This window comes from the organism of the source record quoted next, unplaced genomic scaffold (genome assembly GCF_019419815.1).
Source record: "Pyrus x bretschneideri cultivar Hongxiangsu unplaced genomic scaffold, Pyrus_bretschneideri_v1 Contig23, whole genome shotgun sequence".
Classification (NCBI taxonomy): Eukaryota; Viridiplantae; Streptophyta; class Magnoliopsida; order Rosales; family Rosaceae; genus Pyrus; species Pyrus x bretschneideri.
The window spans coordinates 1,089,053-1,107,570 of NW_025999535.1; the positions used below are offsets into that span (position 1 = coordinate 1,089,053).

Here is an 18,518-nt window from a genome sequence, read left to right on the forward strand (position 1 = left end):
CAATCTCCTTGGGACCGTTTGATTAGCATGCATGAGGTTCCAAATGAGATTGCTTTCTCAAAAGCTCTCTCACTATAAGTGGATTGTTTTTGCAAGTAGTTGCACCGATTTGGTACGGTTGACAAAACCCAAAAAAAGGATTTGGTGTATATTCCCCACATCACGAAAATGATCTCAGCTCATACTGTCATCAAATGTGGAAATGCAAGTGGGCAGACAATATTCTTTAGCACTTGGTTAAGTCATGATATAAACATAGATATTTCGAGTTTTTATACAATAAAAGGAGTGAATGCATTGCATGGGGATGTCTATAATTTAACAAGAGTAATGCTAGACAAATTAATTTTTTAGATCAAAATTGCAAACTATATAACGTATTACCAATATGAAATAAACACATTAATTAACTTAAATAATAATTCAATCGTTAACAACCATATCCTAAAATTTATAAAATTTAGTTTAAAAAGTTAATCTTCCTATTACTCATTTAATAAATGTGGGTGCCGGTAGTTTAGCATCCCCGAAGGAGTAAAGAAATATTAAAGAGTGCTACTTGTTTAAAGTAGTATTCTGCCTTTGCAAATTGCAACTCGATCTACTTTCTTTAAAGAGGATATTTACTAATCCAAAAAGGAATGATGTTTCCATATAAGGCTTCTCGCATCAAGGTTTGGACTTTTAAGGAGGTCTTTTTTTTTTTTTTTTTTTTAATGGGGGTGGCGGGTTGGCGTGTGGGGGCGGCGGCGGTCATTGGCTTTAACTTTGCATATGCTATATGTAGATTGGGAAATAATTTCTTTGACATTATTTTTCTCGTTCTGCACATTTTTATTCATTTATTTATTTATGTTTATTAAAATTTTTATTTATTTGAAGGTTAGAAATAAAGAAAACATGCATGGAAGGGAAAATAATGTGTGAAAATTATTTCCTATGAAATATTGTGTGTTTTCTTCTTTCACTATTAGCTTAGAATAGGAGGAAGGAGACTTTGAGCTTGATGTGGCTGTACTTGCAAGCAAACTTATTGGTATAAAGAAACAAATGTTGGAATTGCTTCTTAAGAGATAAAAGGGTTTTATGACGAAAGATTACACTTCCAACTACTTTTGAGAAAAAAAACTTTAAAACATAAATGGGTCATAGAATTGTTATCTGAAGAAGCACTTGCTATGTGTTCATTCAAGATGCACTTTCAAGAGCTTTCTAGAAAGCACTTAGATTTTTAATGAAGAGTTCTACATAAGTAGGTTATTACTTAATAGAGGTGTACTTAAAAAATTTACTTCTTAACTTAGTTATACTTAATGAAAGTTCTATGAATACAAAATGCTACATTTATAACGGAACATGTCAATTTTCGAGAGGTAACAATAGGACAAAAGAAACACCTAGTCTCAAATAGCAAGTGCATGTATATAGTGGCTTGGAAGATAGGTAAATGAGTCACGTTAAAGGTCTTTGTTGACAATTAATTTTGATTCCTTTATGAGTGGTTTTAGGAGATTAGGGTCCCCCCCTTATATTCTCTCTCCATTTGCAAAGGTCAGCTGTCGACGTCTCTGCGGGGATATTCAGATCGTAAGACATTACTACCTTCGCGTTACTGGAGTATAGTTTCATCATTCAACCACCCTTTCCCCTTTGCACAATATTCACGATGTAGCTCCCGAATCAAAGTGTGAATGTAGAATAGGGATGGGTAAAGGTAATGGCGGACGGGTAACCATGGTTATTTACCCATAACCATTTATGTTCATATCTGCACAACTGTTTACCCGTTGGGTAATTGCATAAACGATTATATTCATACCCATATCAGTTTATAAACGGTTAATTATACACATAACCGTGTATCCATTTAACCATAACTGTTTACCCATTTAACCATAACCATTTAGCCGTTTTTTAACCCGTTTATCTTTTTTTACCCATTTACCCCTTTTTCACCTGTCTACATGTTTTTTTTTTAACAACTTGAAAATTACAAAAGAAAATTTTGTCATAATTTTCTTTTTCTGACAATTAAATATCGTTATAGGTACATTTTAGCATGCATTTCCCTATTTTAATCATTTAAGTCCTCATACAATTCCAATAATTGAAATAATAGTTTACGAACAATATTTTTTTACTACACCCAAGCAAGTCTTTAATTATAATCCATACGACTACAAAGTAAAGCTTCTAAAAATAAAAAGTCGTCATTATCTTGAATACTAGATGATTCCAAGCTCCAAAATATTCCAAAACTAAACACTTTCGAACATTAATGTTTTAGCATTCAATCACAAAGTCTCATCGACTCGTTGTCACCAAAAGAGGCCTACAAAAGAAATGTATAAATTGAATTAGTATCCATTTAGGAACACCGACACCAATTAGCATGAATCCAATAGAGGTAAGTGGTCACAGAAGATTTACATTGTACACTTAGTTATCGAAAAGAAAAAAAAAAAAAAAAAAAAAAGGCAAACAAAAGCGATCCTTAGTCCTTCTCCTCTCTAATATATATATATCTTAGCACCTGCAAGGGGAAGGTCTTGATCGTCAACGTCACATCGCAGTGGTACACAATATCTTTCTTGATCGTCAATGTCGCATCGCAATGGTACACAATATCTTCTATTTTCTTTCTGAGATCTTAGCACCTACAAAGGAAAGGTCCTGATGATTGTCAATGTCGCATCGCAATGGTACACAATATCTTCTATTTTCTTTCCGAGGGTACATATATATATATATATATACACATATATATATTAAATGGGTAAATAGATACTCGTTATAACCACGGATAATATCCATAACCGATAGATACTTGTTATAACCGTGGGTAATACCCATAACCGTCCATTGAAATTTCACGGATAAACGGTTATACCCATAACCGTTTGTTCGTCTAAACGGTTACCTATAACCGTAACCGTAAACTTTAAATAGACGAGTAACCGCAGTTACTCAAACCCATGAGTATTTTGCCCATCCCATTGTAGAAACACCTAGTCTCAAATAGCAAGTGCAAGTATATAATGGCTTGGAAGATACGTAAACGAGTTATGTTAAAGGTCTTTGTTGACAATTAATTTTGATTTATTACTAACGTCGAGGCAAGTTTATTAAAACGAGACCTAAATAATAACGTTATTATTATTATTTTTTTTAAGGAAAATTGTAACTTTATTAAAATGTGGAGTTTATTTCTATTTACGATGGGCTCAAGCTTACATGAAGGCTATTTCTATATAGAGTAACACTAGAGATGATTTCCTGTGGTTATAATAAAAAGTGCTTCTTACAAAAGAAGTCTTTCAATCTTTTCGACGTACTGAAGAGAAGAAGCGACTGAATGCTAATAGCGCACAAACAAAACTATTCAATAATAAATCTAGATCAAGACATCCCAATCGATCTCACAAACAAAACTAACTGGACAAGAAGGAGCAAAACGTGCTTTTCCACACCACAAATTACAAACCAGATCAGCAAGCCAAGGGTGTGTGTCCGGGTTCTCGGCAATTTGATCATATTCGAACCACGGAATTATAGTGCTCACCAAGCCCAAATGCATGCTTATGGTATGACAACATAATACTCGAATCGGAAGAACCTGTACCGCTATCGGATTTGTACTCCTTCCCCATCTCCACATCAGGGAAGGATCCTGAGTATATCTTGATAGGCTTTTTAAGGCAGTGAGTTAAAGCACCGAGCTCTAGCTGTCCTCCCCATGCTGCAGTTGACTCCACTTCTTTACAGTAGTTCTCAAACCTCTCTGCAAGTGACTCGTCAGAATCTCCATCTGCTGGATTCTCCGACAAGAAAAAAGGGAGAAAATCAGATGCATGCTTCCTCATATAAGCAGCTACCATTTCTCGAAGCTGTTGGTACGTGTAAGGTGATGAACCTCCGGAAAGGTGGGTCAGCTGATCCTGGATAGCTCGGTAGAGGCAATGGCCATCAGGCTTTATTTCATTAATGGTCAAGCCAAAGGGTTCGAGCTTTTTCTCTAGTTTTTCACCCTCAATCATTCGATCACTTACTAAGTTGCTCTGCTCTTCTTGAATTCTTTGCTCCCTGGCTGCATCTTGCTGAGCCCTCTTCTCTCGCCTCTTCGAACTCTTGCTGGGCTTTGCCTGCTCAGGTTGACTGGTGACAGAAACACCAGCTATGGCCTTCACTAAAGTGTCAAGTTTACTTTTCTCATTCCCATTACTAGCACTATAGCCTAACGAAACAAGTTCTGCAGCATGTTTTTCTTTAAGATTAGCAGAAAGCCGAGTAATCTCTTCCTCCACCTGCTTTTTCTTAGCTTTTTGTTCAGCCTTGCTCCCTTTGGCAGCTGCCTTTTTCATTTCAGTTTCCTTGTCCTGAAGTTTTGATATCTCTTTCCTGTATAAACAAACATGTCGTCAATGGGGGAATGACATGAATGATTTATGGGAAAGTTAACAAAGTAGACTAACAGTTTTAAGGCACCAGCCTCAATGAAACTACAACAAATCCACATTCTTATTCTCAACCACTTCTGGGAGAGCATGAAAACGCTTTATGCATGTCATGATCGAAACAAATACCACCGCACCAATTCAAATATCTTGAAGACAAGTGTGCATATTAGACGACCACAAGTGTGTTTGATTACAAATGTACCGTATAGATTTAAGAACTAATCTCACTTGCTTTACCAATGGAACCGCCAGCCAAATACAACATCATAAGAAAATCTAAAACAGAAGAACCGATAACGCAGACTTGATGAGAAAATCACCTGTGCCTAGAAAGCATTTCGTCACGAGTTTCCTGTGTATTCTCAGAAGCTTTGTCTGACATTGTATCAGATACTTCTTGTGCATCCTCCATTGAAACAACCCTGAAATCAACTTCGACAAATTATAAAATCATCCATCACGAAAATCGCAATGTTTGAATCTTTACCAAATCCCAGCCTGACCCAACATCTAAAATCAAAGCAGAAACTAAGAAATAATTCAATACAACACCAAATCAAATCACAAAAAATAACACCAAATTATACAAGGATCTTCATTAAAGTCCAATGAATAATTCTACCATAAACAAAAGTACAACATAATAATCCCAATTGAGATAATCCAATATTAAGATTTGAAATTCAACATTCTTTGAAAAAAAAACCCAACATTCAGACTCTGTTTTTTGTTTCAGATAATTTGAATCAACAGTTTGGGTGCTTGAATATTATGCTAGGACTATGAACTTCAAATTCCCAGTTTTATTCAGCTGATGGGTAGAACGAAATCAACCTGCCTGAGAGTCCTCCTTTGCCGTCGACGGCGATCGCAAGCTAAGCCCTCTGAAGCTTGTCACGGCAAAAGCCCTAACCCTTCATTTCACTCTACTATCCGCAAAAGCCCTAATTGAGGAGAGCCACGGATAATTGGGGATTGCTTATTCAAATAGAATAAGCTCTCTACAAGCTATTGGGCCTAATACACCTCTCCATATACAGTCAAATGGGCTTTACTACTTGCTTTTATAAATTTTGAATCCGATCGCCGGCCCAACCCAACCAACCTAAATCCAAAACCTTCCACCAAGGGAGGATCCGTACTTCAACTAGTCCCCGTGTTCTTCGAATGATCTATTAGTTGTTGAGAGGGTTGCCCAAAAACAGTATACAATGTGTACCCAATAAAACTTACAAGTAAACAAGATGAAAAGATGGCAACCAGGGTTGTTGCGTCCATTATTATTCTTGGGTTCAATATATGGATCACGTCATTTGTCCGATTATACTTAAAAATAGCAATATTCATATTTTATCAAACACTTGGTGGGTATAATCGTCTGCAGAGCCATGTTGCATGGCTGTTGATAGATGCAGACAACTCTTGAGCGACATAGATCAAGAAAGTATGTCCATATATGTCGACATCAACGCAAACAAAGGCACTACCGAGATTCTTATGTGCACAAATCGATTACTACCTAGACGACCAACAAGTCGTCTAAGGCACTCCTCAATCATTTTTCAGGCCAAACTGACCACGCTAGCCCCTAATGAATCTGTCACTAAGGGCCAACCGAACAATCACGTGTTCACCACGAACTCAAGAATTTCTCCACCAATGCTAGCCCCATCGAATCCTAAATTTAAAGGAGGTAGATTCTTTGCCCTTTCACTTCTCGTGCTCTCATATTTGTGTGGTCACGGTTAAGTCACGTGAACATTTATATTACTATTTATTTTTGTCTTATTATCTCTATAAAAAAATATATATTGACGGGACTTAATCATGACCACACAAAATAAGAGGACATGAAAAATGGGAAGGCAGAGAATCTGCCTCCAAATTTAAATGCCTTTGTCAGTGGTGCCATCGTGCATGTTGATTGATGAGGACAATGCTGAATTGCTAATGTCATGCATCATGAAGCATGACCATGCATGTGGTTTTTTTTTAATCTTTATTCTTGGATGCATATGGAGGAGATACGTGTCATATTCGCAGATTTTAATATCAGGGCTCTTTCCAATGCAGAACAATCATGAAGATGCATCTATTCCCAACGTCATATTTTAGAAATTGAGATTCTCTATACAACTTTGTGTTTGAAACCCATGGATTCAAAAATTTGGATGTGACTTCTATTTATTCATTCTACTAGTTTACTTTATACAAAATCAAATTCTTAAATTATTCAAATATTTCTCTTTTAAACGGTTCAAATTTCCTAATCAATCAATTTCAAACACAGATCTGACGAGGATCTCAACTCATATTTCAACCCTCAAATGAAAGATTTTTTCTATTGGCATTGGAATGAGACTGCAGTGCTAGGGCAGTTGACTTACTAACACGTAACAGAGGAATAATATCTATCAAAACAAAATCGAGGTTTGGAATTCAGTTTTACTTTTTTTTAGGAACTGTTATTAGCATTTTAAAATTTTCATTTTACATTTCTCATAAGTATATTTTTTTTCTTCTAATTATAAAAAATTTGGAATGCCAAATGAAATTTTAAAGTTCTAATAACAATTTTTTTATTATTTTATTCGTGATAAATACATGCATAAATGCATTATTGAATATAAACGAATAAAAATTGAAGATTAATAAATAGGGAAATGCTTTCATATCAGTACAACAGGTATAAATCCTAAACCTAAGTCATAATTTTTGAAGGTCGGTCATGTAAGTTAGTCTCTCAGTCGACAACTCCCTAGCTCTAAATATTCCTTGAATTTCATGAAGGGACCATTCGAACAAAGTGGAATTCTATTGGATAAACTCTTTTCTTCCACATCAGCCACGTACATGGACACTACCATAATCACAAAAGAACCGAAACTGATGCATGCATGCAATCGAGCAATATGGGAAAAGGGGTGAAGGAGTTGGATATTCATTTTTATCAATGTGGAATTTATTCTCAATACGTTTTTTTACGTACTTTGTAACTATAAAGAAGTTAGGTATCTATCATAAAACCAATTGACAATATGAAAAGTAGCTAAACTTATAAGCATATGCAAGGTCATCTCATATATGTGAGATTCATTCTCAACATAGTCGAACACATTACTTTGGTAATTACTGATTAACAAAAAAAATTAAGTTAATCACTGTAGTTAGAATTCTCTTATATCCATCAGTATTGTTTTACCTTTTTATATATTCTGCAGGAAGAAAATCAAGAGTTGGGTTTCTTAAAATCAAGAGTTAGGTTCCTTTGTCAATAAGGATTAAAAATAGTAAATTTCATTTTTATTTACTATGATAGTGGTGTTATTGTTATGCATGCCATATTGGCATATTGCTACGTTCGTTGAAGAATTTAGCAGCATACACAGTGTTAAGATGTCCGGGAAAATATATTAAATATGTAAAATTATCTAGTTATATATGGCCTGAATTCCTATCTAGTGATCTCTGACTTTGCAAAATAATTGCAAAAAAGATGGTTCCCTACTTGTTGAATATGTTGTGTTTAACATTGGAATAGGATCCCTTGAGGATTCTATTTGTGGGAATTCGGAAGATCAATCAATTGTATCCGTTTATTGTACATCATGCGGTTATAAATTATTTTAAATTTTTTATTTAAAATTGAATATAAATATTACTTAACAAAAACTGACCGTACGATGTACAATAAACGGACATGATTGATTAAATCCCCACAAAAAGGATCAGAGAGGATCCTCGTCTGTGTTCAATGCTGAATTGCTAATGTCATGCATCATGAATCATGATCATGAATGTGGCTTTATTTTTTTTATCTTTATTGTTGTATGCATATGGATCGAGGAGATACGTGTCATATTCGCAGGTTTTAATATCAGGGTTCTTTCGAATGCAGAACAAGCATGGAGATGCATCTATTCCCAACGTAATATTTGAGAAATTGAAATCCTCTTTAGATCTTTGTATTTGAAGTCGATAGATTCAAAAATTTGGATTTAGTTTTTATTAGCTTATTCTACTTGCTTACTTCACACAAAAATTAATTCTTGAAAACTGTTCAAATTTCTATCTTTTTAACGGTTCTTATTTTCAAATCCGTCGTCTTTAAACACAGAGATTTGGTGAGGATCTCAACTCATATTTCAACCCTCAAATGAAAGATTTTTTCTCTTGGCATTAGGATGAGACTGCAGTGCTAGGGCAGTTGACTTACTAACACATAACAGAGGAGTAATAATCTATCAAAACAAAATCGAGGTTCGGAGTTTAGTTTCACTTTTTTTTAGGAAACTGTAATCAACACTTCAAAATTTCATTCTACACTTCTCACAAGTGTATTTTTCTTTTTAATTATAGAAAATTTGGAGTGCCAAATGAGATTTTTGAAATGCTAATAACAATTTTTTTTAATATTATTTGTATTATTGGACGTGATAAATGACATGTGTACATACATTATTGAATATAAACGAATAAAAATTCAACATTAACAAATAGGGAAATGCTTGCATATCACTACAACAGTTATAAATCTTAAACATAAATCATAATTTTTGAAAGTCGGTCAAGTAAGTTAGTTACTCAGTCGACAACTCCCCAGCCCTAAATATTCCTTGAATTTCATGAAGGGACCATTCGAACAAAGTGGAATTCTATTGGATAAACTCTTTTCTTCCACATCAGCCATGTACATGGACACTACCATAATCACAAAAGAACCGAAACAGATGCATGCATGCAGTCGAGCGATATGGGAAAGGGGGTGAAGGAGTTGGATATTCATTCTTATTAATGTGAGATTTATTCTCAACACGTTTTTTTACGTGCTTTGTAATTATGAAGAAGTTAGGTATCCACCATAAAACTAATTGACAGTATGGAAAGTAAGCTAACTTATAAGTACATGTAAGGTCATCTCATTTATGTGAGAGTTATTCTCAACATAGTCGAACACATTACTTTGGTAATTACTGATTAGCAAAAAGAAATTAAGTTAATCACTGTAGTTAGAATTCTCTTATATTCATCAGTATCGTTTTATGTCTCTATATATTCTACATGAAGAAAATCAAGAGTTGGATTCCTTAGTCAATAAGGGATTAAAAATGATGGATTTCATTTTCGTTTATTATGATAGTGGTGTTATCGTTATGCATGCCATATTGGCATATTGCCACGTTGGCTGAAGAATTTAGCCGCGTATACAGTGTCAAGGTGTCCGGGAAAATATATCAAATATGTAAAATTCTCTCATTATACATGGACTAAATTCCTATCTAGTGATCTCTGACTTTGCAAAAAAGATGGGTTCCCTACTTGGTGAATATGTTGTGTTTAATGGAATAAGATCCTCTTCGGATTCTCTTTGTGGGGATCCGGATGATCAATCAATCATGTCCGTTTATTATACATTGTGCAGTTAGAAATTATTTTGAATTTTTTTTTTAAATTGAATATAAATAGTACTTAACAAAAACTGACCGCACAATACACAATAAACATATATGATTGATTGATTTCCGAATTTCTACAAAGAATCCAAAAAAGATCCTCATCCATGTTTAATTATTGATAAAGTTCATGCTTGTTGTCTCCCTTTTCTCTAAGGAGTTAATTTCTACCATATATAAATACTTTATATTATTATTAATATTACAGTACTGTATCTTGATGCACTGATGCTATCAACCAGGACCGAAAGTGTGTTGGTGGGTTAATATATGTATATACATACATATATATATATATATATATATGTCTATGGTTCTTATTGCAAGTTTTTTAGACCCTATTCATCGTACGGACATTCTAGGAGTTCTAAATTATAATTACTGTGTGATTATATATATATATATATATTATATACAATATAATTTTTTATAGCATATTGTAGGGTCGGTTGAAGAATATAAGAATTTCGGGTTGCAAAGTTGACAAATTGGGTCTAATGAGCTGATGCTTTTGTGATAAAATTCCTATATTTGCGTGCATTGCCGTAAGATGTAAGATGAAGAAAAATATTAGTATGATTAGAAGTGAATTGCTACTTCGTCTTTCTAAAATCTTAACAAGTCACCATGCAAATCATCAAAGGGGGCATTTTCTTATCCAATCCAAATATCTTAAAGGTGCTTTCTCCTTCTTATCCATTTTCTGGTCAACTGTTTCTAGATTAAACAATCCTCCCCCACATTCATATAAATACCCAGGCAGATGAACCCAAAGTCCACCATCCCCAAGCCTCACAATTCTTACTTAGCTTTCTTCTTTAGGGCTATCATCATTTCCAGTAGCTCACCTGCATTACTTGTTCTCTAAGGAAACCAATTATTAGTACTAATGGAGACTGTGAAACAGTTGGCTTCAGAGAAGGCTGCTGTGATCTTCACAAAGAGCTCATGCTGCATATGCCACAGCGTGAAGACGCTTTTCTACGAGCTTGGCGCAAGCCCCGCTATTCATGAGCTCGACCGATACGCCAATGGTAGGGACATGGAGTGGGCATTGAGGAACCTCGGCTGCAATCCTGCTCTCCCTGCGGTGTTCATAGGTGGAAAATATGTTGGCTCCTCAAAAGATATCATATCCTACCATGTCGATGGATCTCTAAAACAAATGCTCAAAGATGCAAAGGCCATCTGGTTCTAGCTAGCTAGTAGCTTAATTATATTATCACACAAAAAGATTAATCTATGACCTGTTAATTAGTCTAGTAGTATACGCAGAAAAGAATCCCAATGCCGTTGCTTAAAGAAAATGAGTATTGAGGTTTAAGTTTCCCTTTTTCTTTTACTTTGTATGTAACTTCCCTGGCTACGTTCTATATATATGAAATGAAGTCAGATCATATGAAAAGGATCCCGGAGAGTTCTGAAAATTTCGCCGTCTACACATCTCTTCTACAGTATTTATTTTCATTTTTATTTTGTTACAGAGGAGAAAATGGATCGAACCCTGAACTTTTTTTTATATACTAATAATTATTGATCAATGTTATCATCACGTATGTTGATTGATGGGGACAATGCTGAATTGCTAATGGCGTGCATCATCGTCATCATGAATTGATGGCTTTATTCTTGTATTGGGTGGGATTAATATATGAAGACATGTGCCTTATTCTAAAATTTCCAGCATATAGAAGATCATGCTGAACAATCACGAAGATGCATATATATATTCCCAAAGGTCAGCCCTGTTGAAATAAAATTCTGTTTTCGTTTGGAATTTTTGGGATGACTTTTGCAGGGCTAGAGAGGTTATTCCTTTTTATTTTATTTTTTAATAATTTTTATAAACAAAATGATGATTACACTAAATTGAATTGAAGTAGAGAGATTCAAACTTAAATGTAATACGTAGAACACATTGTTTGAGTTAACTATACTAAACTTAAGTATACGTCGAACGCTTATTAACAATTAACATACGAATAATAGTTTTTCATAATAAAATATCAAGTTTCTGATACTATAGAACGTGATAAATAGCATGTATGCACATGCGTTATTGAATGAAATTGCAAATAATGTATCTTCAACGTAAAAATTTCCTAATCAGAATATTCAATCTCTTAATCTTCATTTGAAAATCATCCATACAAAAAAGCATTCGAATCGATAATCGTTTAGTCATTCAAATGTATCAAATAAGTAAATGGTGTAGGTACCAAGTAGCATATTCATGATGAACCGTTGATTTATTTGATACATTTTAATGACTAAACGATCATCGAGTCAAACGAATGATCTTCAAATGAAGATTTAAGATTGAACGATTCCGATTATGAATTTTTACGATAAAGATACTTTTATTTGCAAGTGGGAAATGAGTTCATCACCGAAAGAAAAAAATGCAAGCATTATCCTGACTGAGTTATAGATATAAACGAATATATTACAACACCACCGCATATCAGTTAGTATAAACCAAAAATATATAGATCATAATCTTTGAAGATCAGTCCTATACATAGATTAGTTATTCAGTCGACAATATTGTAAGTCCCAAAACCATATGAACAACGTGGAATTCAATTGGATAAACTCTATCTTTCCCCGCATCAGCCACGTACATCACACTAGCTACCATATTCACAAAGAACAAAGCACAGAACATGCGATGCAATCCGAACAATTAGCAAATTGATGCATACAGTGAAACAATATCGGAACAAGGGGAGTCGAACATAACTCAGATGCAGGTTATCCACTTGAGTTATAGACTATTGTTTTTAATCCCTATCCTTCATACGAAAAAAAATCATAATTGAGTACTTACTTACCAATAAGGGAATAAAAATATGGATCTCTATGAATGCCAATGCCTACTTTTATTTAAGTATAACATAATGTACAATGTCAAGGCACGCATCCAATAAATACTATATAAATTTTCCGGCTTGATTGAAGAAAGTTGAGTTTTATCATAAAACCAATTGGCAATGTGGCGGAGTAGTTATTTAATTATAAGTCTATCCAAGGCTCCTCTTCCCATTAATGTAAGATTCATTCTCAACATGTACTTTATGAGTGAATATAATGTATTTGATTATTGATAAAGTTCATTCTTGTTGTCCCCCTCTTCCCTAAAGAGTCCATGTTTATTATATAAAAGCTAATATTAACATATATTGGTATATCTTGATGCTATCAACGAGGACCGAAAGTATGTTTGTGGGTTAATAACTTTAATATTTATACATATGTCTGTGGTTCTTACTTAAAGTGTCAAACCCTATCCATCGTACGACATTCCAGGAGATCTGAATTATGATTTATTGTGTGATAAAATATATGCTACATGCAATTTGTTTATAGCACCTAGTAGTTTGGTTGAAGAATACAAAAATCTCATGTCAGAATTGATAATATTAAATATATATTTTGACATCGAGAAATTCTGTGAAAAACAGAACTGATGATAATATCGGTATGATTATAATGGAGTCACCATCATGCAAATCATCACAAAGGGGCATTTTTCTTATCCAATCCAAATATCTTAAAGCTGCTTTCTCTTTCTTATCCATTTTTCCGGTTCTTAAATTGTTTCTCCTTTCCTCTAGATTAAACAAATCCTCCCCCACATCCTTTATAAATAGCCAGGCCGTTGAACCTCAAAGTCTACCCCCAAGCTCCACAGATCTTAACTATCTATCTGCTTTAGGGTTTTCATCATATCTAGTAACTCAACTGCATTACTTGTTCTCTAAGAAAACTGCTTTTGTTTTTAGTAATGGAGAATGTGAGAGAGTTGGCTTCAGAGAAGGCTGCTGTGATCTTCACAAAGAGCTCCTGCTGTATATGCCACAGCGTAAAGACGCTTTTCTACGAGCTCGGTGCAAGTCCGGCGATTCACGAGCTCGACCGATGCGCCAATGGGAGGGACATGGAGTGTGCATTGAGAAACCTCGGATGCAATCCTGCTCTTCCTGCTGTGTTCATAGGTGGGAAATATGTTGGCTCGTCGAAAGATATCATATCCTACCATGTGGATGGATCTCTAAAGAAAATGCTGAAGGATGCACAAGCAATCTGGTTCTAGCTAGCTAGGGTTTCAGCTAGCTAGTAGCTACATATTATCACACTGGAAGCTTAAGCTTGCTATGCTATAATGTTTTGTTAATTAGATCCAGTAAAAAGAATCGCAACACCATGCTTAAAGAAAATGAGTATTGAGGTTTAATTTTCTTTCTTCTACTCTGTATGTAATTTAACTTTCCTGGCTACTTTCTATATGTATATATGAATTGAAGTCAGATCATATGAAAAGTATCCTGGAGAGTTCTGAAAGTGTTCTCTATATAAGCATCTTCTACTAATTATTATTATAAGTAATTGCGTACTGCTTTATATTTCCCTATCTGCCAAATCAGCAATGGATCGAACTGCGACCATTGACTTATATAAAATTTGAAAGAGAACCACTTTTTGCACTACAAAATATATAGTCATAATGCACCCTTCTTGCCTTAATTTTCTTCTTTAAGAAGACGTATTGCAATATGATTATTTCTGTTTTGGAGTGTCAATAGCAGTTTTAATTGGTAAATGCTTATTATTTCAAATTTTATTGTTGACTTGGGCGGCCAGTGATATGTACCCGACATCATTGCATAAAACCAAAAATAACAAAAATCTTGTAGAAGTGAGAATGCCACTTAGGTTGGGAATGAAAAGTTGGGTTGTCCAATAAAACTATAAACTGCAGAGCGTTTTTCATCTATTTGTGAGTGTTCAAGAAAGATTGTTCCATGCAAAGCTATATATATTGCAATATAGAATAAGGTCTAACAAAGTAGATCACTTTTTATTATCATCAAGGTTTCTGAATATATATTTGATCAATAATATTGTTAGAATAATGCTAGAAAGACTAAATTTGTAGACAAAATTTTGTAAACTAAATGACATGGAAGTTGATGATTGAATTATGACTTAAGCGTTGATAAACATGCTTATTCCTATGGATGACACATCATTTAGTTTGCAAATTTTGTCTATAGCTTTAGTCTCTCTAGCATTATCCATATTGTTAATTTCCCAATATCAATTAACTTATCCACTAGCTTAGGGCGTATATATCCATTTCCCACTATATATGTGTGTGTATGTGTGTGTGTGTATGTATATATGATGCAGATATAGTTTTCATTATTATTTTAATTCGTTGTATATGAGTCACTAATATGGAATAACCATAAGATAAGAATCCAAGCCTTTGCATGTATATATATAGGAAACACTATATATATTAGTCTATAAGAAGCAAAAGATGAAAGGGTTGGTTCTCAGCATTCTGGCGCTGCCATAGACTAGAGTATCAATATCTCTTGGCTTTAACAACTGCCAACTGAATTTCGGTACGCCATGTGCTTGACGCTTTTACGCAAGATGCATCCATACAACCGAGGATGTATATGTCCTCTTGTATCGACAGCTCTCATCTCAGTTACACAGCAAAATCTCTTGAGACGCTAAAGGATCTAAGAAAGACAATGATAATTAGATACCCTAAGCTTTCTTTGCCTTGTATTCCTCCAAATCCAATAGAACAAAAAGTTATCCACTGTGGCCTTCAGAATAAGCAATTAATTTACTCGATGATATATAATCTGACCTCACATTATATTCTAACGCTTTCCTCCAAGAAGAAGAATTAATCCTCATCATCTCTACTAAGGGGGGATGTTTCTTAAAACGTGTGGATCATGGCAAGTTTGGAAAATCAGTAGCATCAGAACGTGTATGAATAATGTATCAGCTCACACGTGCCCGGCGAGCCCCTACGTGTGAAAAGGAATCGGGCAAGTTGGTGGGCGCAACAGAAGAGAATCACACAGCACCGAAAGCCATAGATCTCATTCCCCATAAATCTGCACAGGGATTCAAGGGAACGTGATTGAGAGAATCTGGTATAAAGACCAGCTGCCTTATAGAAAATTTCTCTACTTTTGTTAATTGTGTCTTGAGACAGTACGTAGTGAGTATTTATTTGGGTTAAATCTTCACAACCTGAAAAGAAATGGTGCATAGGCCATCCACGTGTGTCATATATCAATTTAACCACTCAATTATAACTAGTAAACTAATTAATTCATTTCATTCGTGCGCAAAGGACATATAGGACATATACACTACTCTCGCCAATAGACCTAACGCACAACTCTTCATTTTACTCGAATCAGTCGCTAATCATGTATTGCATGCAGGAAAAGCATCTGCAACTTGTTCAATCTAACAGAACATGCTAGTCTTTATCATAAAAAAGTAGATTTTTTTTATTAGGGCATCTAAGTAAAGACCATCTTCTTTTGAATATTTTTGTTGTTGAAAGGAAGCAAGCAGTCCACACCCTATGCTGCTTCTATAAATAGTCCAGTATGAGAGCTCAAATTAATATTCAAACAACCTTAAGCCTTCAACCCTTCTCTCTCTAGCTACCCTATCTAATTCTCATCTAATTCCAAAACCCAATCCAACCATTGGATCGAGTTCAATCTGAATTCGATCCGATGGTTTTGATCAAATCTTAAGTTAACAAGTATTCTCAGGTAAAACTTTGCCATATTTGGTTTACTTTTCCATTCAAGGAAAAAGTTTACCATATTGGGAAGATATTCCTGATCAAACGAGTTTTCTAAGATGGACAAAGTAATGAGGTTGGCATCAGAGAAGGGTGTGGTGATTTTTAGCAAGAGCTCATGTTGCCTGTGTTATGCAGTCAACATTCTATTCCAAGAAATTGGGGTGAGTCCTGTGGTTTATGAGATTGACCAAGATCCCGAGGGCCGGGAAATGGAGAAGGCTCTTACGAGGATGGGGTGTACCGCGCCTGTGCCCGCGGTGTTCATAGGTGGAAATCTCATTGGATCGACCAACGAAGTTATGTCCCTCCACCTAAAAGGCCAGCTGATCCCAAAGCTGAAGCCTTACCAGTAGCAGACATGTCTTAATTAGTTAACTACTCAAATATCATGTTGAAAATAAAAATAAACTGGCTCAAATTAGTACTGTAGTGAGCTTTGTATTAAAAAAAGTCCATGTAGTGCTCTTGTTTTTCCTCCTTAAAATACTTATGTAGTGTTTCATGTGTATTGTATTCTATAAGATTTGATCAGCTATAGCTTGTAACCTAAACCATGTTTCCTATTTTTAATGAAGTAGCTTTTCTATATGTCTTGGTGCACCATTATTTGAGTATCCTCTTCTCCGTACATTAGAGCAATTTATAGAATATATAAGTTCATGTTAATTTTTTTATATGCTTAGAATATTGCAGTAATGCAGATTGCAGAAATAAAATACAAAGAAAGAATGAAAAGCTCTCTTTCTACAACTTGAAACCAAAATTTAAGTGAATTACCTCCAACTAAGTTTATTGAACATGAGGAAGAAATATTCTTGGGTAAATTACATTTTACCCCCTCAAGTTTTGGTGCAATTGTAACATCATACAATATCTTTAAAACATTTCAATCTCATACTTTTATTATTATTTTCATTTCAATTTCATACATCCGTTAGAAAATTTGTTAAGTTAACAGTTAAGTGATGACGTGGCAAATATGAGGTTCTCATTTATGCTGACGTGGCTACCAAACATGTGCCACGTGGCATGAATAATTAATAAAAAATTAAAATCTAATTTGAATATTAACATATTAAAATAATTAATTAAAAAAAATATCATAAATCTTCATCTTCCCCACCTGAGCCACCCCTTCTCCCACCACCACCCATTGGCCCACCCAAGCCACCCTTCTCCCGTCACCACCCCCATCCCTCATCACTTCCACACCTCCTTGTCTAACCAAAAATCCCAAATTCCTAATTTCCACATCTAATTTGATTCAAATTCCCCATTTGCGATTAAACCCTAGATCCCAAATCCAAGTAATTTAATTGGATGATGGGTCTCAGAGAAACCTCCAGGCCCTAGTCGTCTTTAGAGGTGCTCGGAGCTCGAGTCGAGCTCCTCCTCGATCTCCAAAATGCCGTCGTCCATAGGTGCAGTGTCAGGGTTGATGGCCAGGTCAGGCTTGAAGGGGGCGGGTTCGAAGATTAGGCGCCAAGAGCTCGAGTTGAGCTCATCCTCGAATTGTGTGGCAGCGGAGTTGCTGAACTCATCCCAGTCGAGCGAGTCATTTGGAGTTGAGTTAGTGGTGGTAGTGAGTCGTCTAGCAGAGGTGGGGACATTTAGGTGGTTGTTTTATGTGAGAACAACGACGAAGGGACGGGCAGAGAGTGAGCGAGAGTTGCTGATTGACATAGGAGACTGGGGGTGAAGGGCTTCACTTGGAAAAAGAAATTGAGGCAAGGGTTTAAGGCAGTGATAAAGGTGGAGGAAAATTGAAGGGTCTCTGGGTTGCTCAGTGTTAGATCCCACATAGCTCAGGGGAGTGAATCCTCTATGCTTATATATACATGGCTACCTCTATATAGCGCGAGGCCTTTTGGGAGTTCACTGACTTCGGATTCCATTGGAACTCCGAAGTTAAGCAAGATTGGGCTGAAGCAATCCCAGGATGGGTGACCCATTGGGAATTTGCTCGTG

The 18,518-nt window shown here is 35.2% G+C and overlaps 4 protein-coding genes across 5 annotated transcripts; 3 read left to right on the top strand and 1 right to left on the bottom strand.

Moving 5' to 3' along the window:
• Positions 1-3,362: 3,362 nt before the first annotated feature.
• LOC125467909 (OVARIAN TUMOR DOMAIN-containing deubiquitinating enzyme 5-like) lies at positions 3,363-5,445 on the bottom strand. 2 transcript variants are annotated; one of them, XM_048585867.1, is made up of 3 exons: positions 5,292-5,445; positions 4,778-4,879; positions 3,363-4,398 (listed from the first exon to the last, which is right to left on the bottom strand). In XM_048585867.1, the coding sequence occupies exons 2-3, from the start codon at positions 4,867-4,869 to the stop codon at positions 3,531-3,533; spliced, it is 960 nt and encodes a 319-aa protein (XP_048441824.1). In that variant the 5' UTR covers positions 4,870-4,879; positions 5,292-5,445; the 3' UTR covers positions 3,363-3,530. The 2 variants fall into 2 exon arrangements, with proteins under 2 accessions (XP_048441824.1, XP_048441825.1); XM_048585868.1 differs by having other exon boundaries at positions 5,296-5,424.
• A 5,133-nt stretch (positions 5,446-10,578) lies between these two features.
• Positions 10,579-11,402, top strand: LOC103967384 (glutaredoxin-C11). The gene has a single exon (XM_009380633.3). The coding sequence runs from the start codon at positions 10,800-10,802 to the stop codon at positions 11,106-11,108; it is 309 nt and encodes a 102-aa protein (XP_009378908.1). The 5' UTR covers positions 10,579-10,799; the 3' UTR covers positions 11,109-11,402.
• A 2,145-nt stretch (positions 11,403-13,547) lies between these two features.
• LOC125478069 (glutaredoxin-C11-like) lies at positions 13,548-14,412 on the top strand. Its single transcript, XM_048585825.1, has one exon. It carries the CDS (start codon positions 13,698-13,700, stop codon positions 14,004-14,006), a length of 309 nt encoding a protein of 102 aa, XP_048441782.1. The 5' UTR covers positions 13,548-13,697; the 3' UTR covers positions 14,007-14,412.
• Positions 14,413-16,353: 1,941 nt separating this feature from the next.
• LOC103967382 (monothiol glutaredoxin-S9) lies at positions 16,354-17,138 on the top strand. The gene has a single exon (XM_009380631.3). It carries the CDS (start codon positions 16,607-16,609, stop codon positions 16,901-16,903), a length of 297 nt encoding a protein of 98 aa, XP_009378906.1. The 5' UTR covers positions 16,354-16,606; the 3' UTR covers positions 16,904-17,138.
• The last annotated feature ends 1,380 nt before the right edge of the window (positions 17,139-18,518 follow it).